At 38.8% G+C, this 13,897-nt stretch overlaps 2 protein-coding genes across 3 annotated transcripts in view; one reads left to right on the forward strand and one right to left on the reverse strand.

Moving 5' to 3' along the window:
* On the forward strand, window positions 1-13,239 carry Sycp3 (synaptonemal complex protein 3). The gene is made up of 9 exons (XM_051206355.1): window positions 1-6; window positions 3,434-3,575; window positions 3,934-3,997; window positions 4,373-4,407; window positions 6,862-6,979; window positions 7,593-7,692; window positions 10,591-10,689; window positions 12,498-12,602; window positions 12,726-13,239. The coding sequence occupies exons 2-9, from the start codon at window positions 3,446-3,448 to the stop codon at window positions 12,777-12,779; spliced, it is 705 nt and encodes a 234-aa protein (XP_051062312.1). The 5' UTR covers window positions 1-6; window positions 3,434-3,445; the 3' UTR covers window positions 12,780-13,239.
* Window positions 12,635-13,897, reverse strand: part of Chpt1 (choline phosphotransferase 1) — a 22,466-nt gene continuing 21,203 nt past the window's right edge. For both annotated transcript variants that reach the window (XR_007835887.1, XM_051206351.1), the window contains exon 9: window positions 12,635-12,805. Coding sequence is in view for 1 of the 2 variants with exons in the window: in XM_051206351.1 (XP_051062308.1) it covers window positions 12,761-12,805 (45 nt within the window). In the remaining variant the exon portion in view is untranslated. The remainder of the gene's footprint in view (window positions 12,806-13,897) is intronic.

Raw genomic sequence — 13,897 nt, forward strand, 5'->3', positions numbered from 1 at the left:
GCTGAAGTAAGGCCGGGCGGAGTGAGGGCGCCAGGCCGCGCCAGGCTGCGGGACGGGCGAGCACGCGAGGGCGGGGCGGCTCACCACCGCGGCCGCTGGGGCGGGCAGGGGTCGGACCGGCCAGCTCCGGGCGCCCGGGGGAGGCGGCGCGGCCTGCGGGGCCCAGCGGGCCGGGGTCAGGGCCGGGGCCGGGGTCAGCGGGCCGGGGCCGGGGTCAGGGCCGGGGCCGGGGTCAGGGGCCGGGGCTGGGGGTCGGGGTCAGCGGGCCGGGGCCAGGGCCGAGGGGCCGGGGTCAGCGGGCCGAGGGGCCGGGGTCAGGGCCGGGGTCAGGGCTGGGGGTCGGGGGTCAGGGCTGAGGGGCCGGGGTCAGGGCCGGGGTCAGGGCTGAGGGGTCAGGGTCGAGGGGGCCGGGGTCAGGGCCGGAGTCAGGGCTGGGGTCAGGGCCGGGGGCCGGGGTCAGGGCCGGGGGGGGGTCAGGGCCGGGGTCAGGGTCAGGGGCCGGGGTCAGGGCTGAGGGGGTCGGGGTCGAGGGCCGGGGTCAGGGCCGGGGTCGGGGCCGGGGTCGGGGCCGGGGTCAGGGCCGGGGTCAGGGCTGAGGGGCCGGGGTCAGCGGGCCGGGGTCAGGGCTGAGGGGTCAGGGCTGAGGGGTCAGGGCTGAGGGAGCCCGGGCCGGGCGGGAATGAGGCCGCGGGGCCCGAGCAGTTGGGGTCATGACTGAGGGCACTGGGGTCAGGAAAGTAGTGGTCAGGACCTAGGGTCAGGCTGAGGGAGCTAAGGTCAGGGCCGGGGGGCGGGGCGGGGGGCGGGGCTCCAGGGAATGAGGAGTCAAGGGGTAAGGAAAGGGAGGACCCTGGGAAATAGGATTAGGCAGAAGGAGTTAGGGGTTGGCGCCCAGGGGGTTAGGAGGCGGGGCCCAGGCTAGGGAATTAGGAGTCGGTGCCTAAGGAGGTCAGGGGGCGGGGTCAGGGGTCCTAGTAAGAGTGCGGGGGGGGGGGGGGGGGGGGTCAGGGCTGAGAGATGCAGTGTTGGGACCTAGGGGTGTAAGGGTGCTGCTGTCTAGGGGAGTAGGGGCGGGGCCTAGGGGATTAGGACCTGAGTCCTAGGGACTTATGGGTAATGAGCTAAGTAAATTAAGAGGGAGGAAATTTGGGATTGGGAGAAATAGGATAGGAAGTTTAGGGACATGGGGGTGAGGAACTGAGAAAATTAGGGGTTTGAGTGGGTTAGGATCTAGGGATTGGACACAGAAGAAATTAGATCAAGGCTGGAAGCCTAAAAAATTGTTGGGTACAAAGAAAATTTTGGGTTGGTACTGAGGCTGTTTTGAAGTGAGGGAATTGGGACTAAGGGAGTGAGGGTTATGCCTGATGGTTTGGGTCACGAGAGAATTAGGGTGATGGGTTAGGTATGCTGGGGCTGAGGGTATTTGGCATTGGGGTGAGGGAATAGGGAATCCTTAGAGGGGCTGAGAGAAATTGGGTGAGAGGATGAGGGAATGAAGGGTTAGGGTAGACATTAGGGCTTAGAGGATTAGGTGTAGATGTAAGGGGAGAGGTGCTAGAGCCTGAAGAAGAGTTCAGGGCTAGGTTGTTCCGAGGCTGCCAGAACTAGAACTTGTGGTTGGGTTAGAGAATTAGTGGTTGGCCTTGAGGGAATTGGGGTGGGAGCCAAATCAATTGGATTGAGAGTGACAGGTTTAAGGATTGTCGAGTTTGAGAGAATTAAAATTAGGTTGGGAAATGACAGAAGTAGTGGTTGGGATCAAGGGAATTAAAGATTGGTAATGTGCAATTAGGGATAGTTAAGGGAAGTGGAGTTTGGGGACTGAGGGATTTAGGGGTCATGAAATTTAAGTGCTATACATGAATTAATATGTGGGATGAGGGAGTTAGGTCTTGTGGGTGAGGCCAACTAGGGAGTTGGGGGCTCAGGAAATTAGGTGTTATGTGGGATGAGGGAATTAGGAGTTGGTGGCTGAGAGAATATGTCTTTTGGGGGTATTAGAGATTAGGCTTGAGGAAATGGAGCTCTGGTTGAGGGACTTGGGGCTAAAGGCACTGAAGAGCTTTGTGGATGGGGGCTGGGGAGTTCAGTGAAAGGTTGAGGGAATCAGGGTTAAGTGGATGAGGGAATGTAGTGTGAGGTTGGAGCTGGGGTAATGAGAGCTGGGTGTTTGTGGGGTTGAGAATAGAGGGCAGAGGAGCTGGGGGAAATGACATCTGTGGTAGTTAAGAGTTGGAAATCTATAGAGTTGATGAAATGAAGGTCTTAGGGCCTGAGGGAATGATGGCCTTGGGGATTTGGAGACAGATACTAGGAACTGAGGGGCTAGAGGTCTGGCTCAAGGAATAAGAAACAGGTAATGGTGGGGTACAAGGGTGTAATGAGGGGCTAGTAGGATGAGGACCTGGAAGAAATGAAGGACTAGAAAGTAATGGGCAGGGGGGATGGAGTGGTTAAAAGAACAGCAAATAGGGGCTGAAAGAACAAGATTGGAGCATGAGAACATAAGGATTGGGGAGTTGGTGGGGCAGAGGGGCTGGGAGCTGAGGGAATTATGTCGCTTATGACTGATGGGAAATGGAGAAGTGGGGCTTAATGTGCTTATTCTGCCCACCCTGCAAGAAGACACCTTTCCCTTTAATATGCATACTTATGGAAATTTTATAGGTACATTACTTTCCCAAGGTCTAGGAGATTTATTTTAAGGGCAGGGTTACTCTATGTAATCATCTTACATTAGCCTCTGAAGTAATGCCTGGTGTGTGTCACTTGTACTTTGGTTTTTGTTTAGACAAGGGTCTTAGTGCTGTAGTCCAGTTGCCCTGAAACTCATATATAACCACTGTGCACTTTATGCATATATGTACGCAGTGCTGAGGATGGAAAGCAAAACCTCCTGTATACGCATATAACTGAGCTACATCCCCAGTCCTGTAGATCTATATAGTCTAGATTTATATTGCTACAACAAATTTTTGGAATGGTTGTGATTTATCCTGCTGGTAACCATGATTTTACTTTCTGAGATGCAAACTTAACTAAAATTTATCGAGTATCTGGCAGCTAAGGCCAAAATTGAGATCTAGTGGCTACAAGCAGATGTTTTTGGAGTTAAGTGTTCAAGCTATTATTGTGTTTTCTTCTTTTAAAATTGATAAATGATTTAACTTTTGGTAACAATAAAAAATAAAGTCAGGCTGGCAACATGGCTCAGTTAGTAAAGGTGCTTTCTCTCAAGCCTCACTTGAGTCTGATCCTGAGGAACAACTGGTAAGAGACTCCTTCAAGTTGACCTTTGTCCTCCACATGTGTTCCTCCCCCAAAATAAATAATAATAAACATGTTTACTTAAATGATGTCATTGAATTCAAACAGTTTGAGAGATGTGGGGGGTTTTCTGTTTTTCGTTGTTTTTTGCTTTTTAAACAAGGAAACTCTAAAGATGGTGCCTGGTGGAAGAAAGCATTCTGGGAAATCTGGGAAGCCACCATTGGTGGATCAGGCTAAAAAAGCCTTTGACTTTGAGAAAGAAGATAAAGATCTGAGTGGTTCAGAAGAGGATGTTGTTGATGGTAAATATCTTTAATGTTGAGTAGAAACAATTCCTAGAGTTCATTTGTTTTTAACCCTATACACATAAAACTGAATAAGCATTTTCACATACTTATCAGCTCTCACTTTAAAGAGTATCTCTTATCTTTGCAATGCCCATAACTTTTTAAGTATAGTGCATGACTTACTCTGACCAGACTTGAAAATTTGCTTCTATAAAATGGGTCATGAATTGTGATTTTATTTTTCAGAGAAAATATTATATTTGCTTATCTGCTTTTAAAATTTGCTACAAAATCCTGAAAGAACTGAAAATAGATTTCATTAAAATTTACCAAAATAGCATACTTAATTTCAGTTTTTATTTTGTCAATACAGAAAATACTCCAGTAATTGATAAACATGGAAAGAAAAGATCTGCAGGACTAGTTGAAGATGTGGGGTAAGATGTTAAAAAAGAAGAAGCGTGTGTTTCTATATGTATGCATATGCACCAAGCATACTGGGTATTGATGTCTATCAGATATTCATGCTTGCAGAGCAACCATTTAACTAACTGAGCTATTTCCCAAGTCCCAAAGATACTTTCTTTGTTCAATAAATTAAAGAAAAATGTACTTCGGTTTATCTAGCAAGTAGTGATATAAAATACTTGGCATGTGGTATTATGATTTTCTGATTAAAAGATTATTTTTGATGGTGCTAGGGATCAAACCTCTAGTGCCTTGTGAACATTGGGAAAATGTTCTGTTGCTGAATTACATTCCTGGTCTTAATTTTTTTAATACAGTTTTTTTTTTTTTTTTTTTTTTCACAGAGGTGAAGTACAGAATATGCTGGAAAAATTTGGAGGTATGTATTTGGAAGGTAATTTAAAGAACATCGTTTAAAACTGTATGGTAATTATAATGTGAAATGTTGATCAGTTCACTATGTGAATATTATTGTTTAATGCCTTGTTCTCATAGGGTTTGCGTAAATATTTGTGAGTTAGCATCACAGATTTTTCTCTTAACTCTTTTTCATGATATAAAAAGTTAACATGGTACTTTTAAGAATTTTAGAAAAATAGAAGGGAAAAGATTTTTCTGTTTCTTTATATTCACAAGGTATGTCAGTTTTTCATTCACTAATTTTCTAGGACTCTTGTGGAGGATATAAATTGAAGCACCATAAGAGAACGACTAGTATTTTTATAGTAATAAATTGAAAGTAAATGGCAACTTTTCCAGCCAGTAAGAGATTATAATCAGAGCCAAAGACCTTAAGTTTTAAATGTGTTTTTATATGAGTTTAATTAGGAGACAGCACTCTGCTTATTTGCTTCTTTTCTTCTCTTTGAGACAGCTCAGGTTGGCTAGAATTTGATAGAGTTCAGGCTGGCCTTAAACTGAGTCTCTCTTCAGCCTTGTGGGTGCTGGGATTACAGGCATCAGTTACCTTGCCCAGTTTAAGAGAATACACTTTTTTTTTTTTTAACATTTTGGGGAGAGGTGGGCAACATGTCATGATACATGTATGGAGGGCAGACAACTTATGGGCTTCATTTACCTCCTACCATATGGATGGATTGGGAATCATACTCAAGTTGTCAAGCTTGGCTGCAAGTATCTTGTTGAACCATCTCATCAGCCCCAAAATACTCATTTTAAAAATATTTGTTTCCTATAAGGATTATTCTTACTAGTAAGTCTATTTTTTTATATTTAAGAATTGCTCTATTTGGTAATAACAAATGCTTGTTTTTATTTTTTTATTGTTTGGTTTTTCAAGACAGGGTCTCTGTGTAGCTCTGGCCGTTTTGGGACTCACTGAGTAGACCAGGTTGATCTCAAACTCAGTGAGATCCTCCTGCCTCTGCCTCCTGAGTGCTGGGGTTAAAGGAGTGCACTACAACTTGGCAATTGCTTATTTTATAAACTTACTATGCTAGAAGTACGTTATAGTTATACCATAATTAACAAAAGGTTACTTTTTATGGCAGAAAGGTAGATGCATAGCAAATGTTATTTGAGGTATTTAATGTTTTATGAACTGCCATACATATAGGATAAAAATGCTGTATAAAAACTACTGTGAACTGGGGTTGGTGGCACTCACCCAGCTCTTGGAAAGCAGAGGCAGGTGGGTCTCTAAATTCAGTGCCAGAGCAGTCCACATGGTGAGTTTCCAGGACAGCCAGGACTATGCCATGAAACCCCATCTCGACAAAACAAAAAACCAAAAATCAATGCACAAAACAAATCTTCCATTAAAGTATTATAAAGTAGTCAGAGATGTATTATTTAGATATGACATTAAGATTTCTTTTAGAAAAAATGTTTAAAGGTATTGATTTATAAATTTTATTGATAATCCTTTTTTGGATTCTTTTTTAATTTAGTATTTCTGATAGAGTTTTAACAATTGCATCAAGTATGGCCTATCAAATGGAGGATGTACTATAAATTTAGAAATATTTAGTTTTTATTTGTATTTATTCATAAGTAAAGTTTGGCTTTGTCCCTTTGTTTTATTCATTTTTTGTCACCCTTAAATTTAAAATTTACCTTCAGTTATCAAAATCAGAATTGAGATGAGGTTGATTTTATGTATTACTACAAAATATTTAAGACAAAAAAAGTTGAGAATACAGACATTTTTGGGTTTCATAATATTTGCACAGACTTTAATGGGTGAGCTTCCCTAGTCTGAAAATCCTAAGTGTTCACCTTTTTCAAAGGTACATGTTGGTGCTATTTTTTTTTTAAATTAAAATGTCTTAATTCAAATTTTAACTGTTTGTGTATGTGTGGTGTAAATGTTATGGCACCCATGTGCAGGTCAGAGGACAATTTTGGGAGTTGACTCTCCTCTTCTACTGTGGGAGATGACATTTCTCAGGGGTTAGTTTGCCCCTTCCACTGTGGATTCCCAGGATCAAACTTAGGTTGTTAGGCTTATGATAGGCAAGTGTTTTGTTTTCTTTTTTGTTTGTTTGAGGTGGGGGGGGGGTCCTCTATGTTTCCTTGCTGCCCCTAGAACTCACATTGTAGACCAGGTTGGCCAACAGTTCTCAGAGATCCACCTGCAGAGCTCTGCCTTCCAAGTGCTGGGATTAAAGGCATGTGCAATCATGCCCAGAGCAGGCAGGTTTTTTGTTGTTGTTTTTTTGTTTTATTTTCTTCTGAACCTTCTCCCTGCTTCCTAAATTTAATTTTAAATGTCCTTGATATTGTTGAATGAACCCACATTAATATTTACTTGATTATATGGAACAAAATCATTTTCTTGAACAGTAAATGTCAATGTTTATTTTCAATATAGCGGACATTAACAAAGCTTTAGTTGCCAAGAGAAAGAGAATTGAAATGTATACCAAAGCTTCTTTCAAAGCCAGTAACCAGAAAATTGAGCAAATTTGGAAAACACAACAAGAAGAAATGTAAGTATGTCCTGGTGCAAATACCTACAGAAAATACCTGCTTATTTAGTGAAAATACTTGTTTTTTTTTTGTTTGTTTGTTTGTTTTTTTCCTAATCAAGTAGGTCTATAACCTCATGTCTTCATAGAATTTAAGTGTATTTGAAGTTTCTTAGAAGTTAGGATTACTTTTTAATTTCTCTTTTTAAATAACTGAGAGGTTTTTAAACTATATCCACTGTGGATATGCAGATGTCATAAAAACTATTGTTTGATAACTATGTGTGAAAAATTCAGTTTTATATTGTAAATAATTACACATTTTAACCAACTTGACTATTACTTTGCACTAAATCTTTGCCATGCCAAAATTGGGGTGGGGAGCAATCCAAGTGAAATAATGTATCAGTAGGAAAAATTCCTTGGAGATTAAAAGTAAATTTTTCTGGAAAACTAAACTTCCTTGGATTTCAAGACATCTGTTGGGGAAAAAATACTGAAATCAACATAAATTTTTTACCATCAAAATATTTAAACTATTGTTTCCTTTTCATAGCATAAAATATGTGAATTGAATTTGCTTTGAATGTTATTTTCACACTGGTATAAAATTTGATGGGATTGTTTTTTACAGACAGAAGCTTAACAGTGAATATTCTCAGCAATTTATGAGTGTGTTGCAGCAGTGGGAACTGGATATGCAGAAATTTGAGGAACAAGGAGAAAAGCTAACTGTTAGTATTATAATTAACTTTATAATCATAACTAAACCCCAAATAGAAATAGGGACCCTAGTCATGTATTATGTCCATAGAACTAAGACAAGTTTTATTACTCATTGCTGGCTACATGTTTTAATATTGGCAGATCATAAACCACAGAAGTATAAGCACATACAATATTCCTAAGAACATTGGTCTTTGTAATAGTTGATATCCTTGCATTTTTAAGTAAAAGAAACTTGTCAAAAGATAAAAGAATTACTGGATTTCTGGGGTAAGCTTTAGACAATACAGTTGAATGGGATAGGGAAGGGTTGCTTATAATAGTGTCATCTGGGCTCTGCTGCTAGGTTCCATGAACTTTTAATGCACTAAGTTAATTTTCCCAGACCTAGACTTAACTTCAAATTTAGTGACTGCATAGACTGTGACAATCTTTCTGAATATCTTTGGCAGAAAATTCATGTGGCAAAACATCATTATCTAGTTTGGATCATTTGCTTACTCCTAACCAGTCACTGGTTACTTGTCCTCCTTTACTTGTCTTCTTTCTCCCCCACCCCATCCCATGAATGCTGGGACTGAACCTAGATACTACAAAAACATGTTATCCCTGAGCCGTAACCCCCAAGCAAGAATATGGTTACTAATATCCAAAGTGTATTATTTTTTCTGTCTCCACTGGTGATGGAAAGCAACCACCCTCATTCTTTTTTGGTTTGGTTTGGTTTTTGAAACAGACTCACTTTGTTGTTCTGGCTGCCCTTTAACTCACAGAGCTCCACCTGCCTCTGCCTCTGCAATACTGGGATTAAAAAGGTGTGTACAACCATGACTAGCTTGACTAGCTCTTTCTTCCTTCCTTTCGTTCTTTCTTTCTTTTCTTTTCTTTTCTTTTCTTTTTTTTTTTTTTTTTTTTGAGACTCTAGAGGGACAAATTTACTTCTGTTATTGCAGATTGAACCTAGGCCCTCAAAACTGTTCTAGCACTACACCATTTATTCTCAGACCTCTTTTTTACCTTTCATTTTTGAGACAGGATCTCACCAAGATGCCCAGACTACTTTTGTATGCTATAGCCTACATAGGACTTACACTTGTGACCTCCTGCCTCAGCCTAGGGTTATAGGCCTGCATCACTAGGTCTGGCTACAGAGAGACATTTAATAGTAACAGAAGAGGGAAATTGATAACTGCTTTTTGTTGTTGTTGTTGTTTTGAGACAGGGTTTCTCTGTATTGTTTTGGAACCTGTCCTAGAACTTGCTCTGTAGACCAGGCTGGCCTCAAACTCAGAGATTAGCCTGCCTCTGTCTCCTGAGTGCTGGGATCAAAGGTGTGCACCACCACACCCAGCTTGAAATTGCTAAATTCTTGAGAATGGAAGAGACATGAAGGTGGACTGAGTATATATATGGGTGATAGATACACATGGTGATAAAAATCTTCTCTTTGGATTCTGTTTTATTTAGTAGAGTCATCAGACAGTGAAAAGTAATACCACCATGTTAGAATAATTATAGATTTGAATTTTCCAAGGCAGGGATTTAACCAAGCAAATCTGACTAAGAAGGTAACAAGGTGTATATGCAAAAGAGTATTATACAATTTAATCTGGGAATTGCAGTAAAAGGAAGAATGCAATTTTAGTCCTAAATGAAGATTGGACTTTAGAACTAAGAAGTTCTAAGCCATAGTAGTGGGCAGTCAGTGGTTGAATATACAATATATTGGAGAAACCATATGTACAATGATTAGAGCCTAGATTATAGAAACCTATTTGGAACCAAATTCTGCTTGAACAATAGTTAGCTGTGAAACAATTTACTCTTACATTTCAGTTTCCTCATCTTTGGAAATAACTGATGAATATCTATGCCAAATAGTCGTGGAGGACTGAGTTCGTGTGTGTGTGTGTGTGTGTGTGTGTGTGTGTGTGTGCACTCTTAAGGGACTCAGAATAGTTAAAATATTAATACAGTTAATATATTTTGTTATTACAATACTCTAGAAAGGTTATGCCATTTATAATGGCAAAATCTAGAAGATAAGAACATAAGAATGTTAAGTGAATGGATTAAGGAAGGCTAGAAGACAGTCATTGGTGAATAGATTAAGGAACTACAAGTTCAACATTCAGATACCATCTGTGTAAGGCATGGTTACTGAAAATAAGATATTCTTGGGACTAGGGATATATATCAGTTAATAGACTCTAGCATGCACAAAGCCTTGTATTTGATAAACCAGATGTGGCTTTCACTTTCTACTCTCTGATGACCTTACTCACTAAATAAAACATGCTTATAATCCCTGCATTTGAGAGGTAGAGGGACCCATCAGTTCAAGATGATAGTAAATTTGAGGCCAGCTTAGACCCTGCCTCAAAACCTTAAACACTTCGATTTCCTATTCAGTCTTTTATGGTGCATTATGCCTGCAATCCCAGCTACTTAGGAAGCTGAAGTAATGGAGTCACAAGTTCCAAATCAGGCTGTGCAACATAGTGAAACCTGGTCTCAAAAAAGAAATATGGGCTAGAGCAAGGGCTCAGAGGTAAAGAGTTCTTATTGCTCTCAAAAACAACTAAGTTTTATTCTCAGCACTCAGATAGCTCCAGTTTCAAGGTATCCACTATCCATACTCAGGCACACAAAATATTGTTAGAAATGTTTATACTCATTGACTGATAAAAAAGTATAAACCTAGTCATAATAGTTGTTAAAATACTGAAGGTATTAACTTTAAACTGTGCTTTTAAGATTAATATGTAATTATTTTTTGCTAAATTAAAAAAATAAGGTTTGGGATAGAGCTCAGAGCTAGGTGTCTGCTTAGTATGCATGAAGCCCACAATAGCAAAACACTGACCAGTTCATTATTACAGGCTTGCTTTGCTTTATGTTTACAGAATCTTTTTCGACAACAACAGAAGATTTTTCAGCAGTCTAGAATTGTTCAGAGCCAGAGACTGAAAGCAATCAAACAGCTACATGAGCAGTTCATAAAGGTGAGTTATACATGGTAATATGTTTTTCTTTGTTGTATTTCTTTGTTTTCGTGTTTGTTTGAGACGGGGCTCACTATATAGCCTGGCTAGCCTGGAATTTGCTATGTAGACTAGACTGACTTCAAACTCACAAGGTTCTCTTGCCTTTCTTCCCAAGTTCTGGGATGAAAGGAGTGTACCACTAAGCTCTGCTCTCCATATCCTTTTTATATTGTTACTATTATATTGTTTTAGAATTCTTAGCTTTGCAGTGGTGCATTATGTCTTTAATTTCTGCTATTATATTTGTCCATTCTCTGCTTATACGATTACCTTTCTCATCACCCTGTCTCCATTAACACTATTAACTCATTTCACACTTTGAGTCTGAGATATTATCTTTCTAAAATCTCTTTCCTAAAAATGTATCTATAGTTTCCCGTTCTGAATTTTTCGTTAGGATTCCACTTGACATGATTCTTTTTAAGCTTCACAAACTATACACGTCCATTACTCCAAACTGTACAAAATTACTTTCTCTGAATCCACAGACTTACATATTTCCATGCTTGTTACACTATTCCTCTAAAATATTTTAAGTTCCCTTTTAATTAATGAAATTGTGTACATTTTGTCAACTAAGCAGGAATATTCATGCATATGACTATATAGCTACAGGGGTTGCATTTCCATTCTTGTTATAAAGCTATGTTATTTTTGTTTACATAATTTTTTTGATTAAAACAAGCATGTATTACTATTTTTTTTTTAGTTTCTCCACAAAAGAACAGTACTTTTTACATACTAGGCAATAGGATAACTATTTGTTGAATGAATATTAAAAATTTTAAAACTTTTTAGCTAGTTGTTACAGCATATTCCTCTGATTCCAGTAGAGGGGAACCTGAGGCAGGATAATAAGTTTGAGGCGAGCCTCGCCTATATAATGAGATCCTGTCTAGAAAAATAAAATATTAGGACAGAGTTCAATCTCCAGTACCCACATGGCAGGAGGAGAGATACCAGGACCCACAAGTTGTCCTCTACATGTGAGACACATACACAAAATGAATGGAAATATAATGAAGACACTTAAGAATATTAATGTAATACTTTTTATTAATCTAATAATTTTTATAACTTTAGAAATGACTTCATACTACAGATACTTTATTCTCTTTTTTTGAGTTGAAGTCACATTGGTTCTTAGATTATACCTAGATGCTTCAAGAAACTTACAGAAATTTTCAAAATTATATATACTGATGGACCTTCTACTGTTTCTATTTCTAGATTATATTTTCTTCTTTTGAGACAGGATCCTATGTTGCCCAGACTAGCCTCAAATTCTCAATTCTCTCATCTTGTGTAGCTCCTTCTCCCATTTTACCTTTTATCATCTTGATGTTAATATTTCATTAAACTATTGTTTTGGGCAAAACTGCTACTATTGTACCATATGTAATTGCATTTGACTAATGTGTGGTATATTTTACTTGTTTATAATGGGAAATTTGGTCTCAATGAGTAACTTAGAATGTTGAGGTAAATAACCAATTTGTATAACTTTATTTTATATATAGTTTTCTGTTTGCATGTATACCTGCATGCCAGAAGAAGGTTCCAGATTGTATTACAGATGATTGTGAGCCATCATGTAGTTGCTGGGAATTGAACTCAGGACCTCTGGAAGAGCAGACAGTGCTCTTAATTGCTGAGCCATCTTTCCAGCCCCTAATTAAACGATTTTTACCTTTGAAAATTTTATAGCTTAGAATCTGTGATTAAAAGTTATAGCTTATAACCAAAGTTGCCTTTTTGTGTTTCAGAATTTGGAGGATGTGGAAAAAAATAATGATAATCTGTTTACTGGCACACAAAGTGAACTTAAAAAAGAAATGGCTATGTTGCAAAAAAAAGTTATGATGGAAACTGTAAGTTCTATTTTAAATTGTAAAGATAAGGATTAATGGAAGCACTGAAATGTTTTATTTGCTGAAATTTTCATAACATTTAACTAAAATTGAACATGTTTCATATCTCCTTTCATGAAACAGCAGCAGCAAGAGATGGCAAATGTTCGAAAGTCTCTTCAATCCATGTTATTCTGATGAGTCTTTGAAGAAAGAACTTGAACCTATGTAATATATGATACAATTAAAATGTTATCTGAGGCATGCCTTTAGAAATTATAATTTAAACTATAACATCCATAATCATTAGTTTGTTTAAGTGGAAGACTTCTGTTTCTGTTAACATTTAAGTAAAACTAAACATCTGTGCAAGTAGCAATTTCAGTGCATCAAGCTTTCAGCTCTTTTGTTATAATAGTGAATTGTTCTCTATATTGTGTCAATAAAGGAAGATTTAAATTTAAGGTTTCAGTGTATCTCTTAACAGTCCCAAGTATGGGAAAGTTCCAAGTATAGATGGTTGTTTTGTTTCTAATCCTCTTGCCCAGATTAGTCTCAAACTCTTGGGATTAAGTGATCCTTATACCTCAGCTTCCCAAGTAGCAGGAAACATGCCACTACTACTGGCTTACACTGTTCTCCATTAAGAAAAAAGAAATCCTACTAAAACAATGGATCACCAATTCTAAAATAAAACAATGGATCACCAATTCTAAAATTAGAATCTTTATACAGTTTATTAAAAGAACTTTAGTGTGTCTTGGAGTAAATTATAAATGCTAAAAGCATTAATATACCTGAAAATGTAAGTGTTTTAATATACAGGTTTATGCAAGGTCAACGATATACCATGTAATTGGTCTGGTCTGTACTTAATTGACACATGCCCTTAGTGATGATTCAGAGCATTATCACAAACACAGCTAAAGTTATTTATAGCTTGAGTATTTCATATCTGTCCTCACTCAGTAAACATACTAAAGCTTGATTTCACATTCAGTTCATTCACTTCCAAACTTGAACTGTTTTTAATTTTTAAAATAGGCATTTATACAGAGAAACTTAAACTCAATTTCATAAATGTTGAATTGTTCTTTGAAGTCAGTTAAGCTTAATAGTTTTGCTGAAATTGCCTTCAATGAATCATTCAGAACAACAAAACATGTCCATTTGAAGGAACTAATTTTGTTGTATAACCCACCCAGGTCTTAGAAGAAATCATCCTTCTACCATTAGCTTTGACATTAAAAGTACAGTTCAATACTTTATAATTCTGGCGGGGGGGGGGGGGTTTGCTGGTAGATCAAGCCAGGGCC

This window comes from Phodopus roborovskii, unplaced genomic scaffold (genome assembly GCF_943737965.1).
Source record: "Phodopus roborovskii unplaced genomic scaffold, PHOROB, whole genome shotgun sequence".
NCBI lineage: Eukaryota > Metazoa > Chordata > Mammalia > Rodentia > Cricetidae > Phodopus > Phodopus roborovskii.